The sequence below is a fragment of the Xenopus laevis genome, chromosome 9_10L, assembly GCF_017654675.1.
Source record: "Xenopus laevis strain J_2021 chromosome 9_10L, Xenopus_laevis_v10.1, whole genome shotgun sequence".
Lineage (NCBI taxonomy): Eukaryota > Metazoa > Chordata > Amphibia > Anura > Pipidae > Xenopus > Xenopus laevis.
In genome coordinates this window covers 58,545,198-58,560,259 of record NC_054387.1, presented here as the reverse complement: position 1 = coordinate 58,560,259, position 15,062 = coordinate 58,545,198, and the positions used below count along the sequence as shown (strand labels likewise).

The window sequence follows — 15,062 nt, the reverse complement described above, 5'->3', positions numbered from 1 at the left end:
TGTTGGGACTCAGTCTGGTGAACACACAGCATTGTGCATTTGGGAACCATATTACAATGATATGGAGCAAGGTTCAATGTGCAAAACATAGGCCATTTTTACACCTGTTTTTTTTCTTTGCACATTGCCTCACAATAATAAATAATTCATTCAATGCTCCTGGGGAAGCCTGGGTTAGTCCAACGATTCTTTACATATTAATAGAACAAAACTCCATTACTTCACTCAATACGACAGTAGCTTGGCATTTAAAAAAAAAATCGGTGTCTTTTGAAAAATGCCTTATACTACTTCTGTGCTTTGTGACCTCGGCCTTTTATGCCTGGCTGAATTGGGCATAAGCTTTTGTGGACCTGGTACATTTCTATGTCTTTATCTTCTATCAGTGAATTGTAGTCCACCAGGTGCTGTCATTGTCTTGCAATCCTATTGTTATCTTAACCTTCATGTACAAAGCTTGACATTCCTGACACAGAGCATTAGCTCTTCTGAAAATTCTTTCTCGGCCTGAATATATGAGACAAAGATAGGGAAAAAGAAATATCTAAGAAGGCTTTGAAGTAAGATAATAGGCAGAGAAAGAAGCTGTGTTATGGTGATAAAGCCCGACTCACAAAACCATTGCCTTTTCTGCTGCAATTCTGCTGCAGTTCTGATTCCTGAAGGACGGGAACCTTTGTGTCATGCTAGGATGCCGCAGTCTTCTCCAGTCACATGTAACATTTGGCTCTCTCACACGCTCTTTCAGAAATGAAAAGTACATTGCAAACACACACACAACTAGTGATGTGCACTTTCTGGGGATCGCAAAAGTCATTCTTCAGTTGGCGCATAGAAAACACAATGAAATACATCATCCACAGAGAGAGAAAGAGGAAATGGGGGGGGGCATGCCCTCTCTATTTTGCTATTGTAGTGGAATAAGGTGATGCTTGCGTTCCTGACAAGTGCATCTCCTGGGAAACGGAAAGGTCTCGAAATCAAATGCATTTTGCATACTAATTTCCACAGTGTGCCCAGAAATGCAGTTCATTAAAAAGTTGTATTTTTCTTTAGAAACCATTTACTCCAGAAAAACCAAGTACATAAAACCCATTCTTTTCTTTAATATACTTGCATTTTTTTAACCATTGACATCTTTGTCATTTCAACGGCCTGAAATTCTAGGTCTATCTCCTTTCCATGATACGTCAGGGCTTTTTTAAAGAACACCAAAAAGTCTTCAGTTGCATACTCATAGATACAAGATGCCTAGATGCCTGATTGTATGATCCCACTGAAAATCAGTTTCACCCCCATTAGTAGAAGAACTGATAGAATTGAAAGATAAATTATCTAATGTCCGTTCCCATGGTTTTGTAGGACCAATAAATAGTGATGGGCGAATTTATTCGCCAGGCGCGAATTCGTGAAACGCCGCGGCAAAAACAGGCGCCGGCGTCAAAAACGGGATGCCGGCGCCGTTTCGCGAGTTTTTCGCCGTTTCGCGAATTTCGCGCAAAATTCGCAAATTTTTCTGCGAAGCGAAACGGCGCAAATTCGCCCATCACTACCAATAAATAAACACACAAAGAAGCCATTTGATTTACATTATTTGTAATATTTTGTGCAAAGGCCTTTTTTCTCACACCAAAAATGCATTTGAGCCAATGTATATTTCTTGACACAGTGCCAAAGATGCACTGGAGTCAATGGCTGTTTTTTCGGCATGTAATTGTGCTGCGATTTCATGAAACACAGAGTTTTTCTGGTGAAAAATTTTGCTCATCATGAATTTTTACCATTCTTTGATACATTCATCCCTAATATGTTTGTATACAATGCGATTTGCTGTTTTTACCCCATGCCAGAAAAATGTAATTTTTCTTCTGAATGAATTACACTAAATTTCGAACATATCTCATTACTTTATTACAAAAAAAAACACAACCAAACTCCCATGCCCGATCTGACCTTATTTATTAAAAAACTTGAATTAACCGTATAGGGAAAAAACCTGATAATATCTAAAGAAACCTTAAATCGTCTGATTTTTTTAGGATTTTTTTCCCAGATTGCTTGATTTTTTCAGGTTTTTGGCCGAAAACCCAGATTTTTTCAGATTGCCAGGCTAAACCTAGGGCAAACGGGATAGGTGAATAATAAATAAACCTGTTTCAGTCTACAATTAATTCATTGTCGACTTAGTGCATCCTAGATGCATATTCTCTAATGTTATAAGATACTCATTTAATGTGTAGGTTTAATATTTGGTGCCAAGCAAAGCAATATATGGTAGGCATCCAAATCCAACATGATACAGCACCCTGTCCTAATCTACTAAATTAAACTTTTCTATGGATTATAAATTATATATGATGTATCAGTTATACAGTTTCCCAATGACCATACAATGTAAGGCTAAAATAATTTAACAAAGAGAAACATAAAAAGTTAACTGTCTGGCTGATAAACACCAGTGAAATATATGTCCTGTGCCATTGGTCTAATGTCACGGCCGGCACCCAATACCAGAACAGGTGCCAAGTACCCTGGTCTCGGCTCGGCTTCACCAGTAGTGTGACCACCGTTGTGTTTCGGGAGGAGCCCTCAGCTTACTTGGGTGCCACCTGGACTTAACGAGGGGTACAAGGCGAGATGTTCTGGCTAGCAGAGGGGCACGGCAGGTAGAAAGTCTTTTGGGCCGAAGGTCACGGTACAAATGGAGCAGGCAAGAGAATCGTCAGAAAGGCAGGGTCGAGGCAGGCAGATATCAAGAATCGTCAGGCAGGCAAGGGTCAAACCGGGTAATCAAACAGATGGGGTCAGGCAGAAAGAGTAGTCGAGATGCAGACAAAGGTCAGGATTCGGATATCAGAATAGTCAGGAACAGGCAGGGATCAAAACCGGAATAGCAGATACAAATTTCACAGGAACAGACAGCACAAGGCTTCAGGAACCACCAGAATCAAGATCCTTAAATACTTTCAAATTTCGCGCCAAAACGTGCGCCAATGCGCGCTGGCGTAATCACGCCAGCGCGCCTGTACCTTTAAGAGGCGCGCCCTAAGAAACCAAGATGGCGCCGGCGCTGGAGGCAGGAGAAGGAGCGCGGCGGTGCGGCGGCCGTCCACGCCGCCGCACCACTAGACCACCAGGTATTTTTATAACACCTAAGTCCCTTCCTGCAGATTTTTGGAAGTTTTCTGTATATTGTGTATTATTTTCCCACAATTCAAGAGAATACTGGCAATAAAAAATCATCTCAATTTTTCTAAATTGAGATTTCATTGAAAACATCTCAATAATTTGACTGAAAATAATTGGCAGCTTAAAGCTGCCCAGCATCTAGAGAAGTCATTAAAGGAAGTGTATTTTCAACATTCAAGCTATTTTATTTATTTATTTATTTGTTTTTTAAATTTTGTTGCCATTAAGTTAATGGCTACAAAAGTTTTCAGATTGTATTTTTTTATAAACATGCTAATGAGCATTACTCATGACATTTTTGAGACCAATTAAAAAAAAACCCTCACATTTGAAAATAAATACATCTGCCTATCTCCTGTTTCAATCTACACCTACAAACAATTCTAAATGTCTAATTTTAAACTAGAAAATTGGATTCATAAAAGGCAGGTGGGCAACCCTCTTTAGTATACGAAAAGTCATCACCCTATTAAGCCATTGGATAGAGAAGAACAGATATCAAGCTGGTGATTAGGCTAAGGGTTGCCCAGGCTGTGGCGTTGCCATGTCAGCATAGTTTAAATAACTGCACATTCAATAAATACAATACATTTGTTTTTAAACATCCACCCTCTGACTAATATTTCTAGAAATAACATTTAAATTACATTTGCACTGACAGATTGCCTTGCTTAATTTATCTACTTATTTTTTAGGCCAGAAACTCATTTCACATCTGTGACCATATTTGCTTTCCAGTGGTTCTCAGTCTGAAAACAGTTTTACTCTTTATAAAACAAAATATAATTCTAAACAACTTCCATATATATATTGTTTAAAACTTTTTAGTATTTTTAAAGTTAACTGCTGGTTAATTGACACAAAATCCAAAAAATTTCATGAGAGGCATAAGTCTTAATGTATCATTAGGATAAGCTTACCGCTTTCCCAGTTGGGTCCGGGTGCACATGCCCCAGACCTTCAGCATAGGGGAGTACTTCACAACACATCACATTAGGCAGGCACCAATCCGGAACATCCAACGAAAGTAGAATCCAAGAGCCAGAAATTATATATAAAATATAATACTTTATTTTACATCACATCTAAAAAAGAAAAATAACGCCTGACGCGTTTCGTGTCACAAGGACACAATCATAGGCTTGGAATCTACTTTCGTTGGATGTTCCGGATTGGTGCCTGCCTAATGTGATGTGTTGTGCTGGTTAGTCGAATTTTAAAGCTGTATCTCTCTGGCAGTTTATATTCTCTTCACAGACATTCTCTTCACACTTATTTATGACTGTGGGTGGACATCCTCTTTAAACCTGTAAACACATGGCTGTTGCAGGTGTAAAACACACAAACTATATTTCGGGGAGACCCACTAAGAGCAGCTAATGAGCCAATGCTGAATATGACAAAGGACTTACCTACTACCTTCCCCAACGTGAGTGATTTGATAGCTTTGAAATAGATGTTGGAGGAGAAATTATGCCTTTGTTTTATTATTTTGTCAATCTGCGGAGAAAAAGAAAACATTTATAACAACTGCTCATACAAGTCAATATTTTCATTTAATTTTTAAAAACTGTTTAGAGCTTTGATTTATATATTTTTTTAATTAGGGTTGGGGATTGAATTAGGGTTAAATTGATGATTTTGAGTCTATACGGTAAACTGCAAGTTATTGAGCTCATAATTTGCAATAAAATGTGTATGATAAACAATTAAGGCGGCCCTGAACACAGGGGCCCATGATTTAGTTATTTCGTCCATTTGGGGGTTGGGCTAAGTAGGATCCACAGGTGCCTTTGGCATTATCAATGCATAAAGTAGGAAGCTGGATGTTCCTTTGTGTTCCAGTCAACTCAAGTTTGTATAGCAAGCACCAGAGTTCAGGTGCCAAATCTAAAATAATATGAACAGCTGTAATTATTTATCTTGAAACAATTCTCTCATCCTTTTCCTCTGTCCATTTGTCACCAGCATGAGATATCTCTCATGTATTCAGAGGATGAGTACCTGGTACAGTTGGAGTTCAATGAGAGTGAGTTGCAATGCATTCACACCACCCAGTGATTTCAAATATATTGGATATATTGACTTTACCTGGATGATCAACTCTCGCCCTTCCCTGCTGATCCGTACATGATGCAGCTGTCTATTGTCCAGTCTTTCTGATTCTAAGGTGAAGACTTGTGTTCCTTCCTTACTTAGTTTATAACGTACTTGTAGGCTTCCTGCAATATAGAATACACGTCAATTAACAATGGCAATATGTGCAGTTTTTTTATACAAACAAAGTGTATCTATTATTCCCCATTGCATTATAGACCTCTAAAACTATAAATGTGCCTATGAAAGTTACCAATTGACATGCTACCATTTGTAATCCTTCAATGATGCTTCTGAACAAGGACTGCATGGTTTACCTACCATCAGGGCCGATCCTGTGCATTTTGCCACCTGAGGCAGGCTTCGTTTCCCCCCCTCCCCACGGCATTCACTTTTCCAGACCTGGACAGGGTAGGGGGGTCCACGTCACTAGTGCAGAGCGCGCAGTTGCATGCTCTACACTAGAAGAGCTGAATTTCCGGGTTGAAAACTGGAAATTTGGCTCTTAGTTACCAGGAGCGACATTTTTGCCACCCCTGGTAACCAGGGGGCACTGCCACCTGAGTCGAGTGCCTCAACTCGCCTCATTGGCGGAGTGCCCCTGGCTACCATTTATTTGTTACACAAACATGGAGCAAAGAGGATCTATAGAGAGCACTTAAAGATGTAAAAATAAGTCATATATGAATTCACCTACATTATGAAAGTAACTTAAAAACAATATGGTGCTTGTTTACAAAGTATGTTTTGCAATGTGATACTTTTACACCATGCATTGCACTTTGCACACTGTATCCACAATCACGCTGAGTTTGGCATCACTGTATTCATGAGGGGTTGCATGTAGGCTTGCTAACCTGCAAGGTGGAGCAGAGGTCTAAACTTCTGCAAAATACAAGGTTGACTTGTATCTGCACTGCTGTGCCACACATCTTGCACCAGCTTTTTAATCTGGCCATGATTCAAAGTTCAGAAATAACCCAGACACCAGTGCTGTGTAAATGAACACTAAGGGCTGCAAGCTTGATTCGGGTCTTATGTGCAATTGTGTGTCTTACTGAATATATTTCATTTTTGCTACAGATTAAAATAAAAGTCTAACAGCTCATGAAATGATTGATATTCACAAAACTATGGTGTCATAAACAAATTTTGCCATGCTCTATGTAATACTTTGTTACATTTGTTTTTCAATGGAGAGAAGCTTCTAGCGTCTCTGAAGTGCTTCACTTCAGCTAGGAAAGGTATTAAGGCTAAGTGTCCAATGCATTCTACAGGCATGTGGGATGATAAAGCAAGCATTCTGAGCTTATAATGTCTAATAACAAATGGTTAATATGATAGACGTAGATGACAAGGATACCTACAATGTGAAACATTATTTCTTCTATGTCTCAATGCTCACAAATAGTTCAGTAGCATTTTGCAGGCCTCCACATGTCACTGCTAGCTGTGATCTGAGGCCCACTCCCTGCTGGCTAAAAAAGGGCTTTAAAGTATCAGTTCAGGCATTTCTGTGTTGGTGGAAGGTGAGTCTTATGAACTACACCCATTTGGGTACACCCACTTATGGGATAAGGATGAATGAAAGTAGAGATGTGTATAAGGAAATCTTGAGTTGAACTCATGAGTAAGATATACTGTACTGCAGGAACTTGAAACAAAGTTTTAGTACTGTATTTAGCTGCAAGTATTAAAAGATTAAGGATAATATCACAGCTATACAATGTTTCACATTCCCAATTATAAGTAAATGGCAGAATATGAGTGACATCATTGGCAGAGCGTGGGATGATAGAAACAAGACTCTAAAATGATGAAGCTGTGCAGCTGGAAAGTGTCAGCTCTTAACCCCTGCAGCTGTGTTTTCGCCTCAATGTGTCGTGATCCAGATGTTCTAGGCGTTTCATTGGATTTTAATTGAATTTCACTATGAACCACTTAGCACATACTGTAAGGATGACAACCGAGACCCTTAAAGAGGATACAAATTCAATTACATGACCTATTACCATGTGTAAATATCCCACACAAATACTTTAGATGTAAGCACTGTTTAAAGAAGACTTTTTTTTAACCTGTTCTATTGTAGTAGTTTTGGTAAAATATGGTGTTAAAATGTTTCTACTCTCATTTACCCAAAACCGGTCTATACATGTAAAGTATCTAATGCTGCTATTGGCTACAAATTGAGCTTACCGTAATTTATCTGTGTTGAAATTTTAATGCTCTAACTGGGCACAAGTCAGGCTATCCCTGTGAAGGTTTTAATTCTCTCCATGGCTACAGGTTGGTCTAGCCCTTTGAACATTATAATATTATGACTGGCTACAAGTATGTGAATGCTGTAATGCTCTATTTGGATACAGCAGCGGTTTGAGTTCAAGCCCCACTCCAACCGCGTCCGCCCAAGCCCGACTTCCGGGTTCCTTTTATAGACCCGCGCCGCATAAAAGGGACGGGGCGAGCATCTATAAAAGTTGAACCCAGAAGTTGGAAGCTGGAATTGACCCGGAAAAGGGGGTGCAAGGTCGAGCCCAAACCTGCCCCAACCTGAGGGTAAACCAGCAGTTCCCGCGGGTATCGTGCTAGCCCGCACATCAGTGATGCCTGGATTAGTGCCCAGTAGTGATGTGACATCACTACTGGGGACCCACTTAATGTCCATCTTATGTTCAGGGCCCCCTTTAGTTTATGAACTGGGTATAGTTAAAGGAAATTATTATATTATTATTAGTGTCTAGAACATCCCAAATATCACCCAATATTTTAGGTATTTTAGGGTTGCCTAGGAAAACAAAAGGTTATTTTCTCCAATTCTCATCATAACTGGCTTTCAGGCCCAAACTTCTCCAAACTTCCCCAGAGAAACCAGGCCACTGTTTTTGGACAGCTGACTACAGGGTGGTCTGATACTTTTAATGTTCTAATGGCCATTCTAAGGATAGTTGTAAAATAGACACAAAGCAGAAAGCAACCTGTGTCAATAACATAGTAAAATACAGAGAGAACATCTCCCTTTTTTAATAATACATGGAATAAAATTAATTTTGCGGCTATTTTCAATATGTTCTAACAGAAAACTTAAATTACACCCTTTTAATCAGTTTGATTAAGTTTGCAGCAATTTAAACCATTCATAGAACACATTCTCTTTGTTGATTTTCATAAAAGAAACCTGAAACAACTGACAATTTTAATTCACAAAAGAACAAAATCTTTTTTGATTCCAAAACACCAAACAGTATTTTTCCACAAATCAACTCTTGTTATTATAACAATGGATATATTGCTTCTATGACAAAAGATATTGTAATCACTACAGCATTTCTGTTTCCCCTGGTATATAATTCCATAATGTAAAAACACATTGCTTTTAATCTTAAGGGATGATCTGCTTTTTGTATTGTAGATGAATAAAAAGATCACCTTTGATTAACAGAAAACAAATTTGATCAACAAGCCGTTTGATCTACACAGACACACACACACACTAATTTTTTTTTTGTTCTTTAGATTTATGTTTTATTCCTTTGTGGAAAACTAGTTTTACACAGAATTCTTCTTCTAAGGTGATCTCTTGACCTTAAGAACTGTCTGTTTGCCCGACACACTGAAAAATATAAGGACTTGCCCCATCATGACAATGAGTTTGTAAGAGAAATTGATCAAACTGTCTTCTTCAGAGTTAGGAATCATGCTGTTGAATGATCTTATAAAACTAAACAATCAAAACATCTATTATTCAGTTAAAACATATAATACACTTCAAAAAAGTATTTTGCAGATCCCAAGGAAGACAAAATCAGTATTGAAATAACCAGATAAATGAAAAAGGCTGCATCTGAAGAAAGGATGCCCTAACTAATTTCAAAAAGGCAATCAGATCAGTGCCTGGATTAATATTATTGCAAGTACCTGCACTTTTTATATCTATAGATTGCAAGCTCTAATGAACACATCTCTCTTACAATTATTGGTACAGTACCAGAAATAATACATCATTCACATCAGTTCTTGCCACAGCTGAGCTTATAATTAATGACCATAACACATTCACACACACACTAGGGTCAATCTTATTAGGAGTGTGGGAGGTAACTGGAGTACGTGGAGAAAACCAATACAGACAAGGGGGGGGGGCAATCAGTCACCTTGCAGATAGTGATAGGTGAATTTGCGCTGTTTCGATTCGCCAAAAAAAATTGTGAATTTCGTGCAAAATTCATGAAACGGCGGAAAATTTGCCAGTGAATTTTCGCCAGCTAATTTTCGCGGCCGTTTCGCAAATTTATTCGCCTGGCGAATAAATTTGCCCATCACTACTTGCAGATAGTGCCTTAGCTGGAATCAAGCTATGAGCCAGTCTGCAGCAAGGCAGCAATAGTAAACCCCTTACAGTTGAGTTACAGTGGGTTGTTTTGTGCATTCATGTTGAGTTGCATGTTTTGTAATTTCCTTCTGAAAAAATGCACTATTGGTCACCATTTACAAAGTGCACCGAAACAGTCTTTAAAACATGATCTGGCACAGAAAAGCTTTTTGGGTCAGTATGAGGAGCTTCCTACTCTCAGCCAACTACAAAAGCTGCATCTTGTTAAACCAACTGAACACTCTTCTCAAACAAAAAATATTGCTCTAACAAAGCCAACTGCTTCCACAGATTGTAATGGAAGAATTCACCAAGCCTTATCTGTCAGATTTATAGCAGTGGCCATTAAAGGGAGAAATCTCCATTATAGACATATAAGTGTTAGCAAATGCTTCCATGGAAGAAGTTGGTTTTGTTAGAGCAGATTAGGGCCATTTGTTGTAGTTGCCTTGTGTGCTTAGTGCCAACAAAGTATAAAACCTGCCACATACAGAGATAAATATACTGGCAGTGTTAGTTTTAATATTTTTATTGGGAAGGGATTGGCCTTTCCATATGAACCTTAGAATACAGTCATTGGCTAAAGGTTGTAATTGTAAGAGAGCTGTGCTCATTAGAACTTGCAATCTATAGATATAAAACGTGCAGGTACTTGCATACTAGTATAAATTTTCTGTTGTTGAAATTTCTTATGCTCTGACTACAGGTTGGTCTATCCTTTAAATGTTCTAATGCTCTGATTAGTTACAGGTTGGTATAGGTACATACATGTTCATATGCTCTAACTGGCTTGGTCTAGCTGTATGAATATATATGAACATGCTCTAATTGACTACATGTTGGTCTACCCTTTACATGTTCTTATGCTTTAATGGTCTACAGGTTAGTCTAGCCTTGTGAATATTGTAATGCTCTGATTGGCTAGCCACATTATTGTTTCAATGCTCTGATAAGTGCTTGCATCCTAGTTAAAGAACCAAGACATGATTTCTCTATACAATCAATTTGCTTAACACTTTTTTACAACTAGAGATTAGCATATTCATTTGTACCAGCATTGATTTGAGAAAAATATTGTGGCAGTTTTCTTTTGCTCTGCAGATTCCTACATGAATTGGTTTGCAATGGAATTATGGCTGATTTTCACAGAATATTTATGCACTCTGCCATGTGCACCAAGCTGTGAACTGAATTGCTGACCAGTCATACATTTCTACTTCAAGCAGTTTCCATACATCTTTTTCGTGCATATTAAGAAACTGCCAGTAGCAACATATATTTAACGTATCAGGATCCAGTTCTCTCTCTTGGTGCATGTACTGTGTTGTATGAAGCAGGTTGTAAATATATTATATATGTTTGTATTTATAATGAAAAGATCCACTGCTACGTCTAAGGAGGAAGAGATTTTCCTGCACAGTAATCAGATAGACTCCAGACCTGTAACTTAATTTAAGGTGACAAGAAAAAGAAATGTTAAAGTTGTTGCCTCTAAAAGTTCAGTTATAAATTGAATATGCTGTTTTGGTTGTTACGTTTGGTATCCCAAACTCAGAACTAACTCCAATGTTCCAGTCTCAGCCCGCTCTTCTGCCTGTAGCAGACGCATTTGGCTTCGAGTGGAGCCCTCTGCTACTCAAGATGCTGCCAGGTCTTAATGCGGGAGAACAAGGGAGAGAGTTCTGGGCAAGCAAGGGAACCAAATATGAAATATTGGAACAAAGAATAGCCAACATGGACTGGGTCACAGGCCGGTCAATACCAACAGGACATCAGTACAGAATCATGAGATGAGAGGATAGTCGAGATCACAGGCCGAGTTCAATACACCAAAACACAGTACAAAAGCAGGATCCGGAGAATAGGCAAACACAGGCGAGAGTCAGGACAGGCAGCAATCAGGACAAGAATCAGGGTCAGGCAGGGTCAAACATGGATAATCAACAATAATTAGCACCCAGGAAACAAATCAAAATAGACCTACACTGGGCAATGAGTTTCAGAACAAGGACCCCTTAAATATTTGAATTTATGTGGCATGCGTGATGACGTTAGACTTATGCCGCAACAAAAACCTGGAAGCAATGGACGAGGACAAACAGGAAGATTCGTATTGGTGTGTGAAGAGAGAGAGAGACGGGCTACTAGACCCCCCACAAGACCACCAGGAGTGAGTTTACTTACATTGGTTAAGTGAAAAAATGAAGCCTTCATTAAGTTCCACCAATCCCTAACTCAGCCTTCTCAGCTCACAGCACTTATCAACCAGCACAAGTTTTAGTGATAAATTTTGCAAGGAACATTAATCTGCTTTAAAGGTGTTCTGCAGCTTTATCAAAAGGATGCTATTCAATTTCAGTGTCGCCCACCTGGCACGATTAAGTCAAATAGTCAGAGGTCAATCTTTGCTGAGGCTTATAAGAAGAATGCTATAAAAATACTATAAAAACCAGCCACCTGATCATGCTTCAGCCCACCCAAACCCTATCCTACAAGCACCTAAATACATCCCTTCCTCTGCAGTCTGGAACCACCTTTTTAGGGTATAGTAATAATCCAAGGGTCCCTATTCATATAGAAATTAAATTTGCAATATTCGCTACTTCACTGCATTTTTTCTGTTCTCAGTGATCCTGCAATAGGGTATTTCTAAAGCTTTAAAACGTTTTTGTTGAAGTAGCAGGGATTTTGATATATTTGCTAATATAGTATTCATAGTAGGAAATGTTATGAAATACAAATATCCCTATAGTGTTTCTATGGCAAAATGATCTATAGTTTGGGGTAAAAACAAAATATCAAATATACCTTCAAATTTGAGTTTTCTGAACTCAAATTGCCCAGATGTCTAAATTGCAAAACGTCAAATGGAAAAGTAATATAATTTAATTTATATTACATTTTGGGCACCCCTCCTGTAAATAATGGAATAATATGATTTTCAGGTTCATTATTTTTTTCCACTATTAAATACAGCCAAATCTATTAATTAATGTCATTCAAGTTTTTTTTTTTAAAAAAGAACTGGATCATGGAAAAGACTTGATCGAGATTATTCAATTTTTTTCATTTGAATTTTGAAATAAAAAAATCTATTAGTAAAATAATAACCTTTACAGACAAAACTAGTGATTAAATGTAATATAATTTAAATTGTATAAATAACATGGGGAGGCACATTTATCAAGGTTCGAATTTCAAATTCAAGTGAGTTTTTTTAAAACTCCCATAAACTACCATGAACTCAAAATTCAAAAAGATCAAAATTTATTGTAAAAATCTATTTTTCTTAAACTTGGTTGAATTCGAATAGAATTTGATTCAAATTTTAAAAACTCGATTCAAGTTTTTTTCTCCAAAAAAACTTGAATGACAGGAAAGCTGCAAACTACTCCAAATTTATCCTGGGACAAATCCCATAGACTTAAATAGCAATTCGGCAGGTTGTAGGTGGCGAATAGTAAAATTTGAGTTCTTAAAGTGCCAGAGCATGATAAATCTCGAAAATCTAATTTGAATTTTTTGAAAAACTCGAATAAAATTTGAATAACTTCCTAGACGAATTTGACAGTTTTGACCATAAAAAAAACTAGAAAAATCATATTTTTAATTTGACCCTTGATAAATCTGCACCTCAGTACCACAAAGCTTATCAATGGAGTAATATTCAGAAGGTTATTAAATAATAAATAGTTATGTATATTTTAAATAATATTATATCATAATTGAGCCAAATAAAGAACCATTTTGTGGTTTGCTAAACAAATCCTGTGAGTGCCGTAATTTTCTACACACACACACACACACACACACACACACACACACACACACACACACACACACACACACACACACACACACACACACACACACACACACACACACACACACACACACACACACACACACACACACACACACACACACACACACACACACACACACACACACACACACACACACGTGTGTGTGTAGAAAATTACGGCATATATATATATATATATATATATATATATATATATAATATTTATAGATATGTTTAACTATGTATCTTGGTGTGTCTTTGTTATCATTTTATTATTTTAATCAGCTATTTCCATCAATTAATCAGCTAATTACTAACAGAAAAAAAAGTTGAAGAATGCCTTATTTTTCCAGGATTTAATGCAAATTGAATTTTCATATAAGGTTAATATTGTATATTTAGGGGTCATATTTCTATTTCCAATTATCCCCTTCAATAATTACATGCCCACATAGTGATTTACACTCTCCTGTGATTTTCTTGTGTATGGATTAATAATTTAAGAGCAGAACGAGGCTATTGATGATAACAAGTTTGCTTTTATGAATATTGATATCGTTTAGCCCATTATAAAGTAATCATGATGGCTTACCCACAGATATTCATTCCTAAGTGTATGCAGTTTATGAGATTTCAGGTTAAAGCAATATTCTGCAAAGCTGCCCTGTTGGTCTAAATTGTAAAAGCAGTTCATGTCATGGAAATTGGTATTCGTTTCCGTATTCGTTTAAAGATAATTAAAAAAACACAGACACAGTCTGTTGAGTAGAAAGCAACAAGGATATTTTGATGCAATTATACGATTTCACTGCACTCATTTGATCTAGTGCCAGAAAATGTAAACGTCTATAATGTAGACAAATATCGGTGCAACATCTCCTACATAAAATTGACATATTTGTTGTTCCAAATGGTAATGCAGACTGTTAACCAAAATTGCATACAGGTCAACCACAATTTCAGCTTCCTTCCTCAAAAAGTACATTTACACTGGCAACAAAAATACTCTGCAGGCTGCATTTTTAATTCAAGTTATAGCACCAGTAACATTCCTAATTTTTGGGGCTAGAAAAAGTACATCAGTTATAATTATGATTACACCATTTCCATTATTGAGGGTTTAGCAACCAATGAATAGATTTAGGGGCACATTTACATAGGGTCGAATATCGAGGGTTAATTAGTCGAGGGTTGATATTCGAAGTCGAAGGATTTACCGCAATTTGTTCCTTAAATCCTTTGAATGGAACGATTCGAAGGATTTTAATCCATCGATCGAACGATTTTTCTTCGACCAAAAAAAAGCTAAGAAAGCCTATGGGGACCTTCCCCATAGGCTAACATTGAGGTTCGGTATGTTTTAGGTGGCGAAGTATGGGGTCGAAGTTTTTTTTTAAAGAGACAGTACTTCGTCTATCGAATGGTCCAATAGTCGAACAATTTTTAGTTCGAAGCGTTAGATTCGAAGTCGTAGTCGAAGGTCGAAGTAGCCAATTCGATGGTCGAAGTAGCCAAAAAAAAACTTTTTAAATTCGAAGTTTTTTTTATTCTATTCCTTCACTCGAGCTAAGTAAATGTGCCCCCTAATGTATGAATATA

General features: G+C 37.5%; 1 protein-coding gene across 1 annotated transcript in view; it reads right to left on the bottom strand.

Annotated features, from left to right (window-relative positions):
• The window catches only part of cntnap5.L (contactin associated protein family member 5 L homeolog), a 260,880-nt gene that overhangs the window by 13,143 nt on the left and 232,675 nt on the right, over positions 1-15,062 (bottom strand). The window contains exons 20-21 of the mRNA XM_041576763.1: positions 5,281-5,411; positions 4,602-4,689 (exon numbers count right to left, since the gene is read on the bottom strand). Coding sequence (XP_041432697.1) covers positions 4,602-4,689; positions 5,281-5,411 — 219 coding nt within the window. The remainder of the gene's footprint in view (positions 1-4,601; positions 4,690-5,280; positions 5,412-15,062) is intronic.